This window comes from Eurypyga helias, unplaced genomic scaffold, assembly GCF_000690775.1.
Source record: "Eurypyga helias isolate BGI_N326 unplaced genomic scaffold, ASM69077v1 scaffold2116, whole genome shotgun sequence".
NCBI classification, from domain to species: Eukaryota; Metazoa; Chordata; class Aves; order Eurypygiformes; family Eurypygidae; genus Eurypyga; species Eurypyga helias.
Genome location: NW_010257160.1, coordinates 29,950 through 53,465, shown reverse-complemented (window position 1 = coordinate 53,465; position 23,516 = coordinate 29,950). Strand labels below are relative to the sequence as shown.

The 23,516-nt window shown below is 40.9% G+C and overlaps 1 protein-coding gene across 1 annotated transcript in view; it reads right to left on the bottom strand.

Annotated features, from left to right (window-relative positions):
- Positions 1–23,516, bottom strand: part of NAV2 (neuron navigator 2) — a 101,138-nt gene that overhangs the window by 67,734 nt on the left and 9,888 nt on the right. The window contains 1 exon segment of the mRNA XM_010153902.1: positions 19,333–19,455. Within this exon segment, the coding sequence (XP_010152204.1) occupies positions 19,333–19,455 (123 nt within the window).

Here is a 23,516-nt window from a genome sequence, read left to right as displayed (position 1 = left end):
AGGTCTGGAAAAATCGAAATCCATTTTTTTAATTGCCCTAATTCAGCTGAATGACAAAGGCACTAAGTTTGCAGACTGATAAGGAATATATACTATGAAATACTCTTCTTCACATTCCTGAATCTCAACAGTAGGAGTCCTCTCCTGACCTAGAGAGTTCCCTGAGAACCAAAAATTGTATTACAGTGGTGCTGCCTGGATTTATTTATTTTTAGAAGTGAACACTGTATAGAACACTTTAGGATGTTGTTAAAATAAGTAGCATCATACAGAAGAAACTAAAAAGGAATCATCAGTGTCTGCTATTACATGTGTACGTATGCAATGCGCAGGAGCTGCCCAGTCATACTTTTACGGAAAGATGGTGAGATTTTTCTAGTCCCAAGGCAAGTCCCTTGCCACTTAAGTCATCAGCAAAACTTCACTTGACTTGAAGAGGAGGAATTTCAGCCCCAAAAAGACTCTGCATACACAGAAAACACAAATATGGGATAAGATTAACGATTTAGAATAAGATTAATGATTACTGCTTTGATGATGCGTCATAAAAATAGCGTGGGACAGACTTCGCATCTGACTCCTAGGGTTTTCTTTTCAAGGACCAACTGTTAAAGAAAACCAAAGCTTCCTCCGACAAGGTGACATGCATGCCTGATGGAAAGAAAAGACTAATTATGTTTGTGTAATATATGATAAAAATGGGTTTATAACATTCTGTATTTCCTTAAAAGATTGCTTAGAAAAATGCCAGTAGCCTAAATGGAGCACTTGTGTTGACACAAGTGTGAGGCATACTGTTCATGCTACCACTTCAAATGCATAAGCACTTCAGAGTGGATAAACACAAATGGCTACTTTCTAGTGGAAGTGGAGAAAGAAAAGGCAGGCAACTGGAGATAATCCAATAAAAACAGAGGATGCTGAGCAGCGATGCAGCTTGCATGCTATTATTCAAGAGGAATTCCAAATGAACGCTGAATCCCGGGGTTATACTCGGACGATCCAAACATTTGTTTCTAAATTTAAACACATTACCAAATCTAAAAATCCTCAAGTGAGAAACGTTCTCGAATACTACTACATCCATATGTATATGCTCTTGTATCTGTTTTCTGTGCTATCAAATTTTTTCCAGATATAGTAAACAATCAAATCAAACAAAAATACAGGACAAATAGCTCATTAGTAAGAACAGTCTATACAAAATGGATAAAAATCTGATCTCAAAATGCACACAGTTAATGTATTGATACACAAGAATGACGTATTATTCCCACTGTTTTAAATGCAAGTTTGTTTGCATCCTTCTCCAAACCATAAAAATCAGTCCGCTTTCCAAAGAACATAATGCTGCCAATGGCAGATTTTAAGACACATGCCACTGACCAAGGAGAAAACTTTATTCTTCCAAGAATTGGAAGGACAAGAGGAAATGGCCTCAAGTTGCACCAGGGGAGGTTTAGATGGGATATTGGGGAAAATTTCTTCACAGAAAGGTCTGTCAGGCGTTGGAACTGACTGCCCAGGGAGGTGGGGGAGTCACCATCCCTGGAGGGATTTAAAAGACGTGTGGATGAGGCGCTTAGGGCCATGGTTTAGGGGTGGTATTAGCAGTATTAGGTTAACGGTTGGACTTGATGATCTTAAAGGTCCAACCTAAAATATTCTATGATTCTATGATCTAAACTGCTGAACAGAATAACATTTTACTTCATCTTTGGCAGCATTTTGAGCTTGATCCCTAACACGAAGTTACAAAGACAGTGCAGCTGTCACAATTGTTTTCTTCTCAGGGCTCTGAAGAAGTGCTTGGGGGTGAATATGACACAGGTCCATACATGATTTACAGTTTGTCTTCTGAGCTATAACACAATGTCTTTGTCAACAAGCAATAGAGAACAGAAACATCAGGTATGAAAGAAGCTATACAAATCCATGATCTCGGAGCAAAGTTCTTTATGGCCAGTGAGGTAGAGAATAGCTCAGAGAGAGATAAAAGTTGAATTACAGGTTCTGTTTCAGCCAGCAGGATCAGGGGATGATGCCAGAGGATGCGTTCAGGCTCAAGAAGGATATGCTAAGTGTAATACCTACAGAACTACACTTAGATACTTCAGGCTGAATAAGAAGCTCTCCGATCAGTTCTAGTATGGTTTTGAAAAGTCTTGTAACACTTGATTTACCTTCTCACACCCCCCAACAAAATACTAAAATCATTACTGCTTAATCAATAGCAGTCATGAACCATCTGATGGCATCCACTGTAAAAGCACTGCTGTCAACTCCATGTGTCTTAGTCAAATCCAAGTCAGTTATGATGAACAGTTTGCCTATCTTCACTGCTGTCGTGTGTCCCCCCCAATAGATATATCTCTGCATTTATAGTCTTTTGTTGTTGCTGTGGCTGTTAAAAACCTCATACATACCACTAGAAAAGTAAACTCATTTATCCTAATTAAAGTAGAACTATTAAACCAAGCTAGCATCATTTTATCTTGATCCTTCGTGTCTGCGAACCCTCTGAGTCCATGAACACTCAACCCTTGTGAACACTAAACTGAGCAATGAGCAAAGAACAAAGATGCAAGATCTCACCTTCCACAAAAATTAATTTTCCTTTATTATGAGAGTCCATCTGTATTTTTTAATAAAGCAAAAGGTATCTACTTCACCCGTACAACACACGGATATTCCAGAGGTTGTATCCGAGCCACAAAGACATGCCTCGTTCTCAGACTGCCTTGCAAAACCCTTCCATTCTCTTTTTAACACACTTTCCCATGTGAACTGCTTTTTCCTTATTCTTACTGGTATTACCTGTCAAACAGACTAACTCGCCACCATTAAATTCACAGCAGACTATATAGAATTTCAGACATCTCCCCTCCCTGCCACTATTACATATGGCTTGTTAAGAAAACCACTAAGTTTTCTTTAAACTTATAATCTTCCTAACACAAAAGGTAACTGTATCAAACCACTTAGCTACAAGACAGCAGCTCTAACTGGTTTGTAATTTTAAACAAAAGCCTTTTCTAGCTTTACATTTTATGGTTTTGTGAACAATGCCGGCAACTCTCACGACTCAGTGGTTTTGCTCATTCACAGTTAGAAATTCCTAATTAAGCAGTAAGAAACCCCCAAGCCTGTCAGATAAAACACTGAATTTAAGTAATATTTGAAAAATGCAGCTGATGAGAAGTGCTCCCCATGAAATTCCCTAATATCTCAAACACCTGTGGCAATGACAACTTGCCCACATGAACTTCTGACCCGCGCTAAGCCCTAATAAAATCATAGCTGTAGATCACCTGAGAAGACTAATGGTCCTACAGATTAGAGTATTAAGGCACATGTTTCAGATAGCTTACGGAAGCTTCACTGGAGGCAATTTCAGCTGGTAGACCTGCTCCTAATCAAAAGGTCAACATTTGAGCTGCAGCGTTAGTAAACCAAAAATTTGTTTTCCACTGCCCAAAAATTATTCACTTAGAAGAGAAAACACTCTTCTCCTTGCAAACAGAGAGCCCCTAAGGGTGAAATCTTCTGCCTTTATTCCACCAGAAGGATAAGATGGCAGTCGACATGTTGTTCAGAGTCTGTAGTGTACCGATTGGCTTTGCCATGGTTGTCCGTGCTCCTGAACAACGATGACTCTCCTAGCTCAATGCTCCCTAAATCTCCGTCCTTCCACAGATGCTCAGCAGATGCTACCTCAGAATTACGGAGGTGACCATGAGCCTACTGGTGAGGGACATAAGGTTTCCTCCCCATGGCAAGCTCTGAGCAGACTGCAAGTAGTACTTGACCTGGCAAATTCCGACCATGGTTTTCCATGCCAGGAATGAACGTCAGTGTAGAGGCAGTGGGCTACTGCAATTAACAGTGCAGAAGAGTGTGGGGCTTGGGAAGCAGAGGATCTGCAGAAGGAACAGCATAGTTTAACGGGTGCACAACCGGGCTGGTGTAACACCGCTCCCTTCAGATCCCACCCGAGTGCTAGCTGGGTGGTGGCAGCATGGCGTAAGGACTGCACACAGAGGAATGAGTGTGCAACCGGCCACACACCACTGGTCGTCTCAGGCGACCTGCTGCTGAGCATACAGCCTCCTGCACGCAACGCCACCCAAGCTTCAGCAGATGGGTGCATCGCCCCTCGCTGCTCCCTGCGGCAGCGGGCTGGTGAGGGAACCGGGAGCCGCAGAACAGCTCCACCTACGCTGAGTGGAGCGAGCAGAACCTCTTCAAAATTATTAAAACCATTAATTTTTTTCTGGAAGAGCAAATCCTTTTAATTGCTATAGGTACTATGATAACTTTAAAACATGCAGAGTGAGCTGCAATGGGATGTGGAAACACCAATGGCAATAACAACTGAATATTGATGTGGCGAGCTATTGCATTTAACAGTTATTTTCTTTTGAAACTGAACTACTACTTCCAGACATCTGTGCCTCATAGGGCCCAGATTATCTGATACCTGGTATTGTTATCTGATACATGAAAAATTAATCTCGTAACACTTGTAAATTATATTCTTACCATTTCCTAACAGGTAAATATTTCTATTATATACCTTATGAACTATGTTAAATATTTAGCCTGGAATGCCAGGTAACTCCTAGATATCTTCCCAAGATACTATGGGTTTGGGATTTTTTTTAATTTCACTGTAATAAGCTGAAAGCAGAGCTCAGTGGTATCAGAATACTATCAGGAAAAAAAAAATCTGTATAGCTGTAAATACAGAAGGCATAGCTCCATGGTATTATGAGACATGGCTTAGAAATTTCTGAGCTGGTGCTGCATTATGCACATCTGAAGATACCGGAGTGGGTCTGGATGCAAAGCAGATTCAGCACAACACTCAACCTTGGCTGTCCCATGATTACAATTTATAGGCATCATTCATTTCTACTGCTGGGCACTCTCAATCTATGAGCCAAGTTTCACTCGCCTTATTCAGTTAAGTCAGTAGGTCAGGAGGACAAGTGGGAACTTCCAATCAGAGACGATGAAATGAGAAATGCTAGGCATCCAGATGATGTGTGGGAAAGGAAGGAAGGAAAGAAAGAATATGTGGAGCTGCCCTTCAGACCCAGCTCCCCAGGAGTCCAGACTTCCTAATGGTCAGACATACTATGGTCACAAGAAGCAAGGCACTGATCTAATATAAACGTGGCTCTGAGTCACGTGTTCCAAAATTCTTCAAGGAGTAACTCAACCCACACTATTCTGCCTCTCCACTGAGCAAGGTCTCACCTGTCCTTCCCCAGGTGGCATAAAGTCAGTACAAAACTACTAAACTTTGTGCTCTTGTATAAAGGCACAGCAATATACACAAGCCTGTAGTGTAAGCAGTAATTAGCCAAGACGGGGTTAATTATTATCAAGCATCATTGAATTGTCATGCACTCACGCACCCTTTTGTTCCGTTTTGTTTTCATTCTAATCAGGTGCCAGGACAGATGTTGTCAGTGCCAGAGGTGACACTAATCTTGGGCTTCCTCCACCACCCTCTGGGGTATGTGTGGTTATCTTCAGGGCATATCTAGCTCAGCATATAGTTCCTTGTAGCATCTATTTATTTGCACTCGAAAACTCGGCAATATTCGTTACCATGATGCATCATTTTACAAAAGAAAATGCTAAGGGCAAAACCTATGATTAAAAACTAGCATTATTAGCTATGTGCACAGTGTAATTAACATGCATACGATCTGTATGCAAATCATGTTATTGAAAATAGTGACTATTAGCATAACAAGTGCTTATTATTTATTGAGATGCAACTCAAGCAGGAATCCTGCTGGGGTCTAACATCCTTCCTTTAAACAGCACCATCTTTTCTTTCTTCGTTTACACATTCTTCTCTCCTCCTGATGATTAACAGCACAGAAAACAGGGAGACTCCCTTCTGTGCCTTTGTTTAAAGGGGGAAATCTTGTGTGTTTAATTGCCCTCGAGCATCTGATGGAGTTCAAAGCTCAGCGGAGCCTCTCCCATGGTGCTACACCCCACCCCCCCCATCATCGCTGAACTGCAGGCTGCTTAGCTGATCCCTGAATATATGCAACTTCACCTGCATTCTCTGTCTGAACTGATAACAAGTTAAAAGCAGTTAGGCTTCTTTTTCTCTCTCTCTCTTTTTTTTTTTTAATGGGAAATTGGAAGAAAACAAAAGCTCGACTATGCAAACTCAAACCTTTCTAATGTCGTGCCACCCTTCTCATGTTGTACTTCCGATGAATTTAACCTTTTCATCATTCCAGCCATAAACTGTAACAGAAAAACACAATTTTACCTTTTTTCAGCAGGTCTGAGCAAAGCTTTCCTGCTGGACCAGTTGTGTTAGCCCTGTGCTGAGGGGTCTGTAGCACTGATGCTGGCACGGCTTCCCCTCTCCACTCCTTACCCTGCAGAAATCCTGACGTCCCAGGGTCTCTGCAGGACTGTCTAACCTTTCCTAGCATTTCTGTAAGAGCAAAAACTTGCAAAACTGTTCCTTGCCCAGTAATTCCTTCCCCAGTCCCAGCCCTGCAGGGTTTTGCACCACATGTTTGTTCTCTCCGCGGCTACACCCCTCTGCTTCGGAGATGGCTGCGTTACAGTAATGAAATAATTATCGGGGGGAATGATTTCAATTATTTATTGTTTTGCCAAAATTCAGCTGTTTTCCAAACTGCATGCCAACCTAAGGATAGACTTTGGTCTCAGTTAAAAATAGCATAACAATTTCTGAGTATGATTAGAAAAAACCCCTGATTTTACTATTAAGTGGTATCGATCTTCCCTGAGAAACTTGTCTCGCAACATCCAGTTTTTATTTGGTTCTGGAGGGCCCTAGAGAACAAGGGTGATAAGTCTAGAAATGAAGCTGAGACTGTATATGGAAAATAAGTGGAAAAAAGGAAAGGAGAGGGGAAACAAATTTAGATGGAAACTTGAAAGCTGGGATCTCCTGCACAGAAGAAACAGAACCAGGAGAAGAAGCCTCAAGTGGGCCTGGAGAATGAAAAAATCCTGGCAGAGGTGTGAGACAAATTGGAAGGGGAATATCAGAACGGAAATTGTCTGTAAATACATGTTTTGATATATCCTTTCATGACGGGATGCCTTTTTTTCTTTTTATGATTCCCATTTGACTGCAGGAGATGTGCTGCAGAGTTGGATCACTGATCTACCACGACAGCTGATGGTGGGGACCCTCTGTCTGCTTGCTGCAGCAGGTGGACTATGAACCACCTCAATTTTCTGTTAATGCAATTTTTCACATGCAATACATACATAGGCCCAAATTGTTCCCTACCACTCATTCTTTCTTTGAGATCCTGAGAACTCTGTAGGCCTACCTCCTAACCAAACACAACACCCTTACAGCACAGTGGTGGCACAAAAGCAGCTTAGAAGCGGTAACTGGAATCTGGTCAGAAATTGATTTTATTAAAAAGAGGTTCTAAGGCACCCTCTCCCCACTTCTACTTTGGCAAGCTTTAGATAAAACTCTCAAACTGCCAGAGCTGTTACTGCTACAGCGATGTTTAGAGATGGTTTGGAATTTTTTGATTAAATATTGTTAAATATCCTGTTGGCTTATTAAAAATGTAACTCCTCACAACACTAGGAAGATTCCCTTGGACCCTTTGTTAATTTTCATAGTTAAATCATCCAGGGGGGATGTCAGAGTTCAAGGACTTCAACCTTAATTCTTTCCATCCCACTTCTGTGACCTGATAGCTCCACAATAGCCAAGAATCCAAGTAACACCTTTCAGTATCTTGTGTTGATGTTATTTCCACCGAATAATTTGGCAGGAGAGATAGAGGGAAATATTCTTAAAGAAACAACCCAAACAGAGGAGGCCAAAACAGATCCCTCCCTGTTCCAGTAAGGCACAACAGAGACCTCAATGTGACTTTTTACATTAGAACCTTAATCACTGCATCACTGATCTGTCTACTGGAGAAACAAGAACAAACCCTTATTTCCTGTTTTATCCCAGTGCAGTAGTGAAATGAAAATAATTTTCAGCCAGCCTCTCATCAACCTGTGCTATTTCAACATCAGCAGAATGTGGCCATCTGGTGATGATGATCAAGGCTGAGCTGTGGTGTCTCACTTTTCTATCTGAGACTTAATGTAAACTCGTCCGGCCAAGACAGCTCTAGGTCAGGGAATTCCTCCAGCATCAAGGAGTGATCACTGGGTGTCTTTAGAGACTTGAATGAAGTGAACTGCACAAGGGACAATAGGATGAGAGGACGAAAATCACACACACAAACCAGGAAAAACCCCAGATTGCTAGTTAGGTTAATGCCAGCATTTGTATTTTGCATCATAACAGGCACATCTAACAAACTGCAAAGAAAGTCTTTGCCTTCGGCACTAACAATGACATAAACAAGGATTCTCCTGGAAACCCCCTCTTTGGTTATGCACACCACTTTCCCTCTAAGGTGTGACTGTGCTTGGGTTCCTACAGATTTTTAAATCCCCAAAGGACAGACTTCCCAGAGACTAGTTTACAAGCCAGTAAACGCCAGAGACGTTTTCCTTATAATCACTGTGTTTTCCTTGTTGCCTTTCAGTCCATTCTACTGAAGTTATAGCTACAGTTCACTACTATTCCTGAAAATGTCCAAAGAGAGTTTTGTTCTCCTCCCATGATCTCACCCAGCCTCGCTTAGCTAAGTCCTAAGTTACCTTTGGCTCTCATTTTTTTCTTTCTAAAATAATCCCTTGTTCCTAAATGATTCGGTAACATATACATTGCCGTAATAAACTTGACCACATCACCATGTACTGCAAGCTCCCTCATTCCAATGGTGTTGGAATCTAAAGGTGAAATCAGAGACCGATGTGATTCAATAACAGGAGGATGCATCAAAAGCGGGGAGTGACTTTAAGATTCAACGTGCTTCATGGGCTAAGTTGGGTTTCAGTGATTGAGGACAAAGGTAGACAGGATGAAAGCCCACCCTTAAAAGCACAATGCATTGCTTGGAAAGAGATAAATGGCTGCAAGGAAAAACAATTTGGTAGCATAGTGGGGATGATGTAGGAAAGGTAAAATAACTGGGTCAAGTATGACTGGAATTGTGGTGGTGGAGCGAGGGGGAAAGCATATGGTATGACTCACAGGAAAGTGGTTATTTTATCAGTCACATGTTTGACTCGTTACAGCTAACGTAAGGTCAGCCCATAAAGACAGGGTGAGAGAGAGCAGCTGAATGTCGCTAAAATCAAGAATTGCTCAGAAGCTATTGCAAAAAGGGTCCCAAACTCTAAGCCACAGCATGGAAGACACCTCTGATTCTGTCTTCTGGTTGCTGGAGGCCAAGCCACCAGCATGCTTTCACCAAAAGCAATGACAAGCAACTTCATGCTGCCATGTGGCGTATTTGCTTATAATCTCCATTAAGAAGAAAATGGCTTAGTGGTTATCACTACAAGCCAACAAAGAATTTCAACAGAAATTAGAGCACAGAACTCTCATCCTGACTTCAGTTCAAAATCACAATCTTCCGGTTTCAGAAAAATTCCTCTCTCTTGAATGCACGTTTAATACATTAATATGTATAAATGCAGATTTCTTGCCACCACCTGATCCATATCATGAGTCCTTTGGTTCAGAAATGCTCTCAAAGCACCGATGGATAGCTTCTCAATCTAGGAGTAGATAGACACAGTCCCAAAGTACGGATTATGTGCAGAATAAGGCTTTCCTGGATGAATATAACCTCTATGAAATTCAGCTGGCACAGGATACCCATATTTCTTTCCCACAGGCTCATGTGTGTGATTCTTCCTTCTTTTCCCTCTCCTCTTCTTCCACAGAGATATACAGTTGCCTATAAATACATCTCTAGCTATTTCCTGATAATATTCTGTTCATCCCTTCTGTGTTCTAAGAGTTCCAGTTCTGCAAGTGCAACATTATGTTTCAGTCATCTCTGAGTATCAAAATTAAATCTTTGCATAAAAAGCTAACGAAACATAAAACTATGCCTGTACATATCAGGTCGTATCAAATAACATAAATAGTTTCAAAGAGATGTTTAAGGCATTAAGTCATATTACGACGAGTATTTCTAGCTGCAAGTTTCTTAACGAGAATAAATCAATCTTGACAATGAACATGAAAGAGGGAATAAAACCTTTTTGAACACTCAAGGTGGTTTGCTCATTTGCCCCAAACCAAAACGAATGAATTAGTTGATATATAGGAAAATTAACTTAAACTAACAACATAATCAGAGAAGATAAACTTTAAAAAGTTAAAATTAGATTAGAAAGATAAAAATATTACTTGGGGCTGATGAAAGTACACGGTAACTCCACGGTAGCTGCTGAGCTGAGCCTTTGTCAGTTAAGAAACGACAAAAAACCATATCATATAGTTAAAAAGAACTGACCTCAGCCCTTGGACTTTGCTCAGGCACTAATCAGACCTCCAGCATTTAGTGCTGATCCTCTGGCTACTTATTGACCATATATTCCCAGACACACATAAACATAGCCTCTAGCAACGTGGTAGTTACTCAGGCTCTCCGTGCTAACTCTGCACACAGGTTTTGTGCTGTTCCAATGCCACTTACATCAAATTAATTAGTCTCAAATCGCAGCAATCAGTGTTAGTAAAATTAGATGTTTTATTTTGAGTGAGTATATAAAAAAATTTTACTAATAAAACCAAATTACGCACATTCTTATAATACTGCTGTAACAGCAGAATGTAGCTCCAAGTGCTTCCACTGTAGAGTATGCAATTACTTATCCTGGCCAAATGTATATTTAACCCTATATATTTAAGCATCATAAGACTATCACGTGAAAGCCTTAATGCCTGTTTATATAATAGCAGAGCATTTTTAAGCCTCATCGAGCTGCATTAACACTGGACCATTTAAGCCTCAGGATGTTGGGGCTCAACTCAGAAAGATCAGGACCAAAGCCTTGTTCTGTGGAGTCTCAACTGCGCTGTGAATCCTATCAGCTGTCATAAAAAGGTCACAAAGTCATCTTATCATGCTGCTAGAAAATCCCTATACCATGAGGAAGCTGAGGAATGGAGAAGAGTAGAATAGGTCTTAGAGATAAGAAGGGTACAAAACCCCAATATGGAACAGCTTGTTGGCCACCAAGGAAGTTACGGCACCAAGGAATGGCCTGATACAAACGCAGTAGCTCCAAGAATCCCAGGGTAGCAAAAACATAGTTATGCACTTTTGTCCCTGCCACTCCACTCCCTCAGCACCCCTACAGCAACATGCAGCTGCTCTCCAGAGCTGGCACGTCCTTCCAGTGGGGACAGACGTTCATTCTACGCAGTCCTTACGCCCCGATTTCTGCGCTTCTGTCTGTGCAGACATACATGGGAAATGAGACATTCCCTTCTTGATGAAAAGCCCAGTTACAGGTCATAGAGAAGGTCTGTGAGAGGTGAGAAGAGAGGGCACCTCTTTCTGAGGTGCCATGGAAACAGGGAGTGAACCTTCATTTTACCTGAACATACCTTCTGGCTCAGTGAGTGCTACGTCAGGGATGCTTTCGTTTCTTTTGATGGTCAGCCACCCCAAAAGTATCCCCCTTACGTCATCACATCCTTAACACAGGAGCTGCCATTCAGGACAGTTGGCAGAGATGACTGCTTACGAAATACACAGCATTTTCAGTAGGAGTTCAAAGCTGGGGATACCTTACAGCTTCTCCCGCTATGCTGCAGATGTGGATGTGTATGGAATACACAGGGCTATTGGTACCCTCCAACTTTAAAGGCTTTAGTTAGCTGTCCAAATTAGGAGTCCCCATTTCCCTGGACAGGCAATGGATCAAATCATCTGGATACATCCTGAATTCCTTGGAGGGTTCTCACTGATGATAGAGAGGGTGTGCCCCCACTCCATCTGCAGTACCATGTTTGAAAGCTCTTCACTGGAAGGGACAAGACTGGGAATAAATGACTGAATGTTAACAAACATAATAAATATTAAAGAAAAAGAAAGGAAACCTCCAGCAAAGCTCAGAAGAGCATGCAGGATGACACATACATCTTATATTTGGACTTAGAATTTTGATATCCTTTTCCAAACAGTACAATTACAGGAAACATTCAGACACTACACAGAAAGCTTAGATCCCAACTATTAATATTTCTGTTAGCATGTAAGCAAATACTAATAAATATTATTATAATCAGAAGAGACTACATAGCTGTAAAACAAAAGCAAAAAAACCCACTAATGATAAATTCCAATGAAATGTACAATAATGGACAACTCCAAAGCCCTAACAAGCTGAGATGGACAAAGACAGACCAAAGGGAGAATCTTTAGGTCTTTTAGGAACGATGCATTTAGTAATACACACAATATTTGAAAGAAAGTTTGCCTTGAAATTTGCTTTTGAGCCGCAAGGAGCTTCCACACACAACAAACAGCCCCAAAGTAGGATTCTTCTTTCGGAGCCTGACAGCTGTCTGCTATTAGTTCTATCTATTCAATCTCCAAATCCCAAACTCAGAGGTTACTGTGTAGGTCACTTGTGAGGCTATGTTGACTCTCTTGCCATTCGACATGGAAAACCAAATAACAAAGTCTGCACTATGTCAGCAAGCATTTCACATTCTTTGGTTTGTCATGCAAAGCACAAAGACCCTGATACAGTTCAAAATGGTCTTTGTATCTACAATCTTGTTTACCATTGGAATGCAAGCTCTATTTCCCACATCCTTAAAGTGTTTAAGAAGCCACTTCATACAACAGAAAAGACAGTGCTAATCTCTGGCAAAGGAACCAGAAATATTGAGGGTTTCAGAAGAGCCTCCAAATCAGCAGTTAGATCAACTTTATACACATAAAGTGAGTGCGTATGAAAGGAAATGTCACTTCAGGAAAATCTAGTTCCAGGGGTGTAGGATCAGGATTTTGCCATTCGTAGAGGGAAATTATTCACCTACTTAAATTAGGCAGTTTTTTCTATTTCCACAGAATTACTATCCATAATTCTGGACAAGGTAAGGTCCCTTCAGCTGTACACGCCCCGCAATGCAACCTTCTAGGGGAAGTGACAAACTGTCCACCGTGGAATATATGGGCAAAAAGACAGTCCTCACTTGGCTGTGATGAGTTGCCCCCTTGAGGGCACCTGCCACCTCCCATTAGCTTTGTAGTGAGCTTCAGCTCCTGACTTAAGCATTTTAATTAGATGCCAGAGTAGAGGTGGAAATACTCTCTAAAATATAAAGGAGTGCAGAATCAGAGTCACAGCAACAAAAGCAAGGGGGCATGACACGAGAAAAAAACGTTTCAATGAGAAATGCAGTTCCTAAAGCCCAGATCCAGCCTTTCTCTTCAGTGTTTACATCTAGGCAAAAAAGCAATTCTGAAAGCACCTCTTTCTAGCCTTCAAACAGCTCCCAACCTCACTAATGTTGGAAGTAAACTCTTTGCTGGCCACGATGCAATGCGTAAAATTAGACCAAGCCTGAGAAACAAACAAAACTTGCCAGCACATCTCCATTCCGTCATGCTCCTCTGAACAGTATCGACACTATCACCAAATCCTACAAAAGTACTTCCCAGAATGTAGTCTGTATCATCCAGTCTACTATATGTATCCCCGAAAGTATGTGCATGGGAAAAAAAAAGGTAGTATTACTGTTCCCACTGACTGAATTCGCATGCAAGCCACAAAGCTGAGAAGAACCTGGTAACCCAAGGGGGGCAATTCTCACACAGCCACTTCATCTCTGACCTCCTCCTTCTCATCTTCAAGGGAGTTCTAAAGCATCTTCAAAGGATGAAGCAGAGTATTAAAATAATAACTCTGGTGGATATTAAAAACCATAGATTTAATAAAGAGACAGCCTTTACGGCCTGTAATAATGTGCGCTCTCTCGCCGGTCAACCCCTCCATGTTATACAGGTGATAAATCATCCATCTCCCTTTTCTACCACACACAATACCACATCATGCCTTTCCTTGCTACATCTTCCTCCGCTCTGTAGGTGTTGCCTGTCTTTAAGACTTAGTCCACACTACTAATGCATCCTGGTAAACGTAGGGCAACCGTTCTTCAACTTGTATTTAGTTATGAAAATCTTCACTTCTATTTTAGACCTGGAGAAAAGTTTACATGCCCAGAAGTTTGTCATCTTTAGCCCACTGAAATGGATCTGCCAAAGACATTGCTTCCTTTGACTACCCCTGCCTTGTCTGAAAGCGGAATGCCCTTTTTTTCTCTTCTGGTACTGCTAATTTCAGCCCTCGGGTATAGCTACTATACCTTTACTTTCAACTACTATTTGTTGCTTAACTTTGCAATTACTTTATGTAACCTGAAACCACTTTGGATTACAGCTTGTAAAAAGATTCCTTGGAGAATAAAAGTATATGGTATTGTGATTCTAATCAGCAGATCCCAAGGCCATAAACTTCAAAGAATCTTTGCAACGTGAATTTCTCTGTTTCTGCAGCGTTCGTTTTCAAGATAAACGTGGGATCTTTCACAGGCAGAGAGATGGGTATCTATAGGTACCAAGGTACAACTTGCACATTTAGAAGCAGTAGTATTTTATTTTTTTTTGAGTGACAAAATCCCAACAGGTGGTCCAGCAGAGTAGAAGGCCTGTTAGGTGTGAGTAACTTCACCAATCCTGCCAATCTGCCGTTAAGGAACTATTCATGGGTCTATATTTACAAATTGCAGGGATGCGCAACACAGATACAGTGAGTAATGAATGCTTGGGTGTTGGCACTTAACTTTTTGATCTGTATTACCTTAAAACAATTCAGACTTCTAAACAAATTGACAGGGCTTGGTGTAAGTGAACGGACTGTGAAATGACGGCATGAAATCTTCCTGATAGAGTGGCAGCAGCCTGGCAGCACCTTTCTTAGCTTAGACCTGAGGTCTCTAGATGACTTCAATGGGTAGAGTTACTCCTTCTGACAGACAGGACATCCTCCCTCCACGAATCTGTTCACGTAAAACACCAGACAAATCTCCCTGCAAGTTCATTTACTGTGAAACTCCACAAACATGTCAACACCCCTGAGGGAGCATCGCAGGAGATGCTGTGGGGGAAGGAGGTGATGGGAGTTCCACTGCCACTACAATGCAGGAATATCTATTTCGATGTATTTTTTACAACAGTTGGGTCCATCTGAAGTTTAGTACATAAGCCTGTCATGTTTTAACATTTTAAGACAAAGACTGTCCTATGTGTTTGTATGTGTCTATTCCAGACCCATTCTCTCTGGTTTTCTCCTTTCCTTATGCATCATGCTTATGAGTAGCACTACATAAATGATGAGATGGGTAGTAATGGGGTAGTATTTCTAACGTATTTTCTCTGTGAATGGAGAATTTAACTCATGCAAAGCCAGGAATTGCAGACAATTTCATTTTAGCTGCATTGTCTTAGTTACAAGACACACTCAGGACTTAAAAGTGTTACACACTTAGGACTTAAAGCTTCTTATTTATCCTACTATAAAGCTACATAAAGAATATATTAACAAAAATACCCTTTTTCTTTTTTCTTGTATTGTAACATTTTTCCACTGTCTACAATAAAGTAGCACCTAAAAAGAAGAAAACTTGATGCAGCTTCTTACGTGATATCCATCAACACTGTGTCTCTAATTCTGCTTTCAGAAGAATTTGTCTCCTTTCAAAAGCAGCAACATCTCCACTCTCCCCGCTTTTCAGAACAGGCCAATATTGCCCCCAACTTGACGACTTGCTTCAACTTGCTTTTCAGCTCTTCTGAAGTGTGATCCAAGTTCCCATGGTTATGAAGGCAGTCCAACAATCTCCCTCCAGCACTAAACACCAACCCATCTTTTTAGTAATCTCATCACCGTAACAGAATTAAAGAAATTAAATTGCAGTTAGTGAATTTAAACATATTCCAGTCCAAGGGTGCCACTCCAGGAATGAATGTGTTGTCTACTACCTGAGCCAAAAGACATATAGATAACCTCAATCTGTTTTTATAAAATGCAAAATAACAGCAAAAAACCCTACTCTTCAGTTATTTTTGAAAGCTGTGATTTTTACCATTTGTAGAAATTACTGTAAATCACAGCACCTGAAAGAATCTGCACTCAACGACACTCTTATTTGCAGTGATATATCCGTGCCCTGCATGTAATGTTCTCTGGCCTTCTGCTCCATTTCTGCTTCACCTCCAATTCTCCCTGTCCAACTCCTCTCCTGCTTCCACATTCTATTCTGGGATTATCCAAAAATCTTCCCAAAGGCAGGAAACACCACTGAAATGCTGTGGACTGCCAGGAGCCAGATCCAGTCACAAGTCCTTCTGAGAGTTAAACCGAACCTGGTGCTGTTTAACTGCCGAGTGGCAAGAGTGTGCCAAGACTGCCGCTGTAGTCATCGCGGATCTGAACGGCGACACAGAACCAGTCTCGGAGCAGTTCAACCCATGCTGAGCACCTGAGCTGCATTTTACCTGCAGTCCACCAATGCCGTAGGTGTCATAAGTACCAAGACAACGTAATCTGCTGATGGGGCAGGTCAGAAGCCGGGAAGACCTTTTTATGCCTTATATTCCTATGCAAAGTTGCTTAATTCAGGCAGCCTCACAGTAACTTGTGAAAGTGAAACAATCTAAGTTAATTGCTGGAGGTGGTTATTTAAAGCACTTCATCACCAAGGATTTTTTGAGAAGTCATATAGCTATTTCCCTAATAAGAGCATTAAAGTTCCTCTTGACAAGCTCATTGATTTGGTCTCCTGTCCTGTTCACAAGGTAAGTCAGCCCATGTGTCAATTATCTAAACAGTAGGTTGTATGAGTACAGAATTACAGAAAGATTTACTCAAATCCAACTTTCAAATATCTTCCCCCTTATCTATATGTATTCCTAAATGCAAGTTACATATATGAAAGTCAGGGCAGAATTAAGTCTCAGATCAAGCAGCTGTGCCTGACAATGTGAAATCAACTTAAATAACCAGATGGTACACACCAAGTCCATATACACAGAAGAGACAAAACCATAGGTGGCTAATTTGCTACCTTTTTTTTTTTTAAAAAAAACCAGCACAAGCTAAATAAAAAGGCATTTTTAATGCCCCTTTTCATTAAAAACGCCTTTGTTCTATGCAAACACAAATTGTCTTGAAGTGAATAAATAAGCTCAGCTGTGTTGGGCAATGATTCCATTAACCTTGCACTCAAGCATTAAATTAAATCGCCTTGTTTGGATTTCCCTGCTGCAGGGGAAAATGTACCTTCTAAGGTCTGTGCTTTATGTTACCAAAGCCAACGAGTAAAAGCTTCACAACTAAACTTCTACAATCAATAACACAAGAAACTAAACAATAAGCAAATGGCAAAAATTCCTCTGATAACTTTTTAATGATTAACCTTATACTCAAAGGTTCATCGCCTTTCACACTTGTTCTCCCATGCACCCAATTAACATCTGCTTTGAACAAGTTAAATTTAATCTTCATATGTTTCCTAAGTGCACCGGTAAAGGCAAACTCCTTATGCCTCCAGTCACAGAATGTAGGAAGAGATTCATTACTACACTGTTTTATTCAACTCCTTTTCCTTATGCCAATTTTCACCCTGGAAAACTGCTGCTCAAACTGAGATTCATTTTTTCGTTTAAACTGCACATCGCAATCACCCAGTAACCAAACCGAAGCTATTTTTAAATTGCTGCCCTATTGTCAGAAAACAATATCTCCTGCACAAGGTGAGGAGGCTTGCATTCTAAATAGGAAAGACTAAATCAAAACAACACAGAATAATGTCACCAACTCTGGGGCCAAGGGTCATTTTCCCGTGATCCCAGGTTGCAGCTAAATTGCCAGCCACACGGAGTCTTGTGAACTGAACGAATGATTTTCCAAGCTGAAACAACTGGCACAAACCAGGGATTGCATTTCAGCGTGTCACAATCCCATTCTAAGTGGGATATATTTAAACACACACAAAACCTCTCCCGCTGAATGTACATAATTGGTCCTTCTGTGGTGTCTTCAGGGGAGGAGCTTAGCAATTAAAATGTGAGAATAGTTTACATGCCATGAAAAGTGTTGCAAGCACAGAAAATATTGGACGGGGGAAGGAATCAATGACGAGGAATGTATCCCACTAGCTCTCCAGAAGGTTGTTACTTAAACAATAAAATCACTTATAGAAGTTCAACCCTGTATTGTAAACAGATAGCTTCTGTTAATGAGGCGATGTTCAGACACCGCAGCAACAGAGGAGGATGATACTCGATTAGGCTTCGGTTGCATCACCGGGTGGCAAAGGCTCCACCCGTGGTCAAGCAGGAGCCAGTGCTGTTGGCTGATTATGGGTTTCAAGTTGCAAATTTCAGCAACAGATATGAGCTCCTAAAAAATCCAGGCTTATTTTACAACCGGCAAGCATATGTTGACTTAGTAACTGAAACGGAACTGAGAATCTCTACTAAGTTTCGGTTCTTTTGCTGAGATTTACCATCCTGCTCTTTACCAATATCAAGAGACCACTAAGGCAACTTTAGCATGACTTTCTTTCAAAACAAGGCTAGACTCTCCATCACTTATTTCCTTAGCAATCCATACATCACTGTCAAGAAAGTATCAGTCGTATCAAACTCGACTGCATTATGTCACAGGAAAGACATTGATGATAAAAGGAGAAAGAGAAAAAACTTCTAGTTCAGAAGTCGGTTCAAACCTGCAAATCAAAATCTATTTTTTATACTCTGGGGCCCCTCATGGAAGAATAAGACTACAGACTTATAAGACTACTACATCAACAGTAACATTCATCAGGCTTTGGTTTTGGAAAGGAAAGCAGCAGTTACGGGCTGACAGTGTTAAAAGCAAAAGTATTTAACCCATTTAACTCTAACAGAATACAGGTCTCATTACTGTCGATCTCCACGGCTTCCTTTATGATCAAACGCCCATAAATTATGGATTTTTAGTCCCCCAATTCTTGATCTTTGGCCCTGACTGAATGTTCACACTGCAACACTGGATTTGGAAAAATCTGGAAGTGAGAAGAGAATTAGGCCTTTTTTATTTCAAATGCTACTAAACCAGAAGTTTCTTGTGTTGCGTCCTGTGCACAAAAACCCAGATGAGATTTCAGCAAAGCAATCAGAAGACATAAAGTCGGCATTTATCCTGGCACCTCTGTGAACATATAACCTACAGTACTCTGGAGAAGCTTATATCCACGTACGCAGTATCTGAATTCCCAGGCTATTTTGCCCTAGAGATCCAATATGCATTAGATCAGGTCAATCAAACACGCCGTTACAGGCGAGCACTTGCTGGATGAGACCTTACCTGTCAGCATCTCCGAGTCCCAGTGAAGTATTACGCTGCATCGTCTCCCGCACTGCAGCCATGCCATCGGGCAGCCGGTTTAGCCTTCGCGTATAGAGGCCCAGGCCACCATCGGTCATATACCTTTAAAACAACAAAACAAAACGTCCTGCTTAGTAACACAATAAAACTTTTAGATATTATTGCAGCTCGCATCTTCTGCATGTTTTAACTGTACGTGGCAATTCACCCACTTTTAAGCGAAGACTTTTACTTGGAATATGAAGCAAGGATTTATCCTTGATTAAATCAGAGATTTTTTTGCCTCTCAGTGTTCTCCATTACATCTTCTACTCTCTCTCATAAATAACAATTGAATTTCAACATAACTGTGCCAAAGGAAGAATACTTAACTTTCATTAAGGATACTTAGAAGGAAGTAATTTAATATTTGTGAATGCTATCATCAATTATCCCTGTCTGTCCAAAAAATGCATGGTTAATACCATCCCGAACTATTTTGTGGGGGCTAAAACAACATGATGGAAATCTCAACCCTTTTACAAGTTAACTGCAAAAATCACATTGAATTCATCCCAGATTTTGCCAGTCGTCCATGAACAATGAATATCCTAAGGTCTGATGTGAGAAATCAAAGTTGCAGCATGAATGAGAACTTTTTTCAACCCTGTTTTGGCTCCCCCAATGTATTCCGTCTGCAACCGCGACCTAGAGACATCTGCCTTTAAAGTTTCTATCCTGAGATATTATAATGTGCCAGGTGGATATATGATATTACACGATTTGCTAAGAAAGCAGATTTCTTACTTTGCAGTTTAGCCAAATGAAAAATGAATCTTAAAGTGCACAGAAGTGACACGTGGTGGACAAGACTAGATCGATGTTGTTGATTACCAGGAACAATTCCTGACAATAACGCAGGCTGTGACATCCAGCAGTTTTGCTGAAGTCTGTACCAATGCAGGCAGCAGTAGCCATCATAATGTAACTTCAGGATGTGGTGGTGACCAAGAAAAGAAAGTTTTAAAAATCATACCAACTACCTATTGCTTCGGTTCAGTTTATGAATAAAATATTTTCGTATATTAATACTAGAATTAAGAATTTACTCCAGTCTCTCCTCTTCAGTAGCTTCTCAATGAGCTGCCCTACATCAACATCTCAATAATGTTTTAAAATATTTTGTGGCCTTTCATGTTAGTAACAGGCAAACAAATTACAAGTGTCAAACAGGAGGATTTTTCTCTTGGTTTAGCGTCATTTTTAGAAGTATTTCTGACTACAGATATATGTGAGCTAGCGTTAAACTAGAAAGGCAAGTCCTATTCGTCTCTCAAGACTCGGGCATGGTACGAGCTCTGTGCTACCATCACCAGTTCATCAGCCCAAGTACATCTACAGGAGCAGCACTGACAGTTGTGTAAACACACTGTGAAGATTTTCACACACCCCAGACTGAAATCACTCTAACAACTCCAGCAATACGGCTGCTCTCTCCGGCACACTGTTGGACACATAACATACCTCACCGAGTTGGGAGTTGACAGGTTTCTATCTTCTTAATCCTTTAGCCACTCTGAGAGAATTGACAGCAGCCCACAGAGTAATATCCAGATACACAGACACCTTCCTCTTGCCTAACAAGGCAGAGAGCTTTCTCCCTAACAGCGAGACCTGCTCATCCCCAGCAGGAGCAGATGCTCCTCGCTGCAGCCAGCACTGCCGCTGCTGGCGAGGTGCTACCGCAACAGACGCGCTTCACCCAAGTCAGACACGATTACTACGTTTCTAAAATGGGATGGTGAAGAGTCAGTAGGCACAATTTGCTGGTTAGCGTTCCGGTGAGATGTTGAAATCCGTACGGGGCCTTCCCAGGAACACCTGAGGAGTCTCTCAGGGGAGTCTAACCAGGAGGTTGCTAAGCCCTTGAAGTCAGACACACGAGTATTCTCCGTTCAGCACATCTGCGGGGAGACGATTCTCCCAACTCATAAACAAAAACATTAAAAAGCAAGAGGGGCAGTGGCACTGCAACTCCTGTGGCATTCGCCTTAGGTTTTGCATTCTAACTTGCGTTCGACATACTTTATAAATATTTTATCGTGGAAGCGTATTTTTTCCTTAAGCTACTAAAATAAAGGGAAAGAAATGAGGAGCTTAAGATCATACTGTTACGCAAACATGCAAAAAACAATCCACAAAAACATCTAACGTACCTACGCTGACTGGTTCACTGCAGATACTTGCCTGCACGTGAAACATGTTTCTGTATGAGCACCCACGGCACGCTACTGGAAAATGCAGCTTTCGGCTTTGCTGTCAGATTGCTGTCATATGACTAGTCCTTTGACAAAAAAAGATCAACTACAGCTGAAATAGATGGATCTCCACATTCATTACCCAGAATATGTGAAATGAAACCTATTACTCTTACGAGTTAGCCATGCCGAAACGAATGGAAAGCCTTTTCACTAGCATCAACAGACTCCATCCTCTGCGCAGCAGCTCAGCAATCTGACAGATCAGACTAATTCTGCAATTGCTTCAAACTGAAAACAAACAGTCAGATTTTCAGTGGTTTTAAGTACTTTCATAAACCAACGTAGCATCAACAGACTCCATCCTCTGCACAGCAGCTCAGCAATCTGATAGATCAGACTAATTCTGCAACTGCTTCAAACTGAAAACAAACAGATTTTCAGTGGTTTTAAGCACTTTCATAAACCAACTGAAGCTGGATGCCTTCAGCATCTTTGACAACCAGCCTGTGAATATTTCTAACCAAGACCCTGCAAAAAAGCACAGACACAGATGACACCTTTTACCCACTATACCAACAGGACAGGTTTCTTACACGCCAGAACAACACTAGATTTTTGTATTTTGAAAGAGGTTTGTGTAATCACAGACTGAAAGCTTTATATCTTATTTTTATTACATGCAATGTCCTCTCCCCAGGAATGTTTAATTCCAAAGAGATGCCAAAAGCAACGACGCCTGAAGTCTTGCGTGCAACAGTGAGGTGAAAGAACAGGGGGAGGCACCATCTTCTAAATTCTGTAGAGAAGAACACACCTACAACAAACATATTTTAAAATAAATTAAAAACAAACAAACAAAACAATTCTCTACTATCCATTGGTAAGCCCTGAGGAGAATAAAAGTTACTGGTGCCACAAACTTCCAGACATTGATTTCTTTTCTTTTCTCTCCATTCCTTGAAACTTAAAACAGTCTTGGGTCTCAGAAGCCATCCTGCCTTTATGAATCCAACATTATTATTGCTGCAGATTTTTGCTTTATGAGAAAGTAGAATATAATAAAGGTATATTTTTCTAAAGACAATCTTACAAGGCTCTACTCCAGAGGAATAAAAGCAGGAAATACTACCCTGCATATCTATAATGCTAACAGTACTCAATACTATCTGAATTTACTGCCCTGTCCTAGGTCTACACAATATGGAATGCCAGTATACGAGCTTCTCTTTACAACGACCCACTGCAGTCCAAACCATTGTGTTAGGCCAGTTATCAATTAGGTGTAATTTCTTCGACTTTTCTTATTCAAAAACCATGACAAATTTGTGTGAGATGCTTTGCTAGATTCATGAATAAGAACTCTGAGAGCACTGCATTCAGTGCAAGAACAAGGACTTTGAAACAATTTTCTATCTGTCCAAAACTAAGAGAAATACATGATCTGGTAAAAAGCATAGTGTGAAGACTCTGGATGGATGGTAAATTTTACATGTTCAAAAAATTTAATAGCTCAGATGCTTTGGGGACGGTATCAACAGCTAATGGGGAATGACTGCCTTTAATGGAGTTGAATACAATAGTATTTAGTGAATGGAGAGAAAGATGGTGATGACATTGGTTAAAGCAAGTCTCTAGTATTTTCTGGAATTAATGCGTACTACCTAACTCCATAGTTTCATTCTTCATAAGCAAGGAAACAAAATTAATCAAACTGCTTTTGAATATGAAAAGGCTCAGGTTAAACAAGAGCAGTATTATGCACTTCTAACACACAACTGGATCTTAGAGCCCACTTTCTAGGTGACACGTTTTTCCTCTAAGAAAGTGGCTCCCTGCCCTGTATTACAGGCATAAAGTAATTTGCTTTGGACTTCCCTGGACAACCTGGTCCTTTAAACTTCTCTTTTCTTTAGCCAAACACAC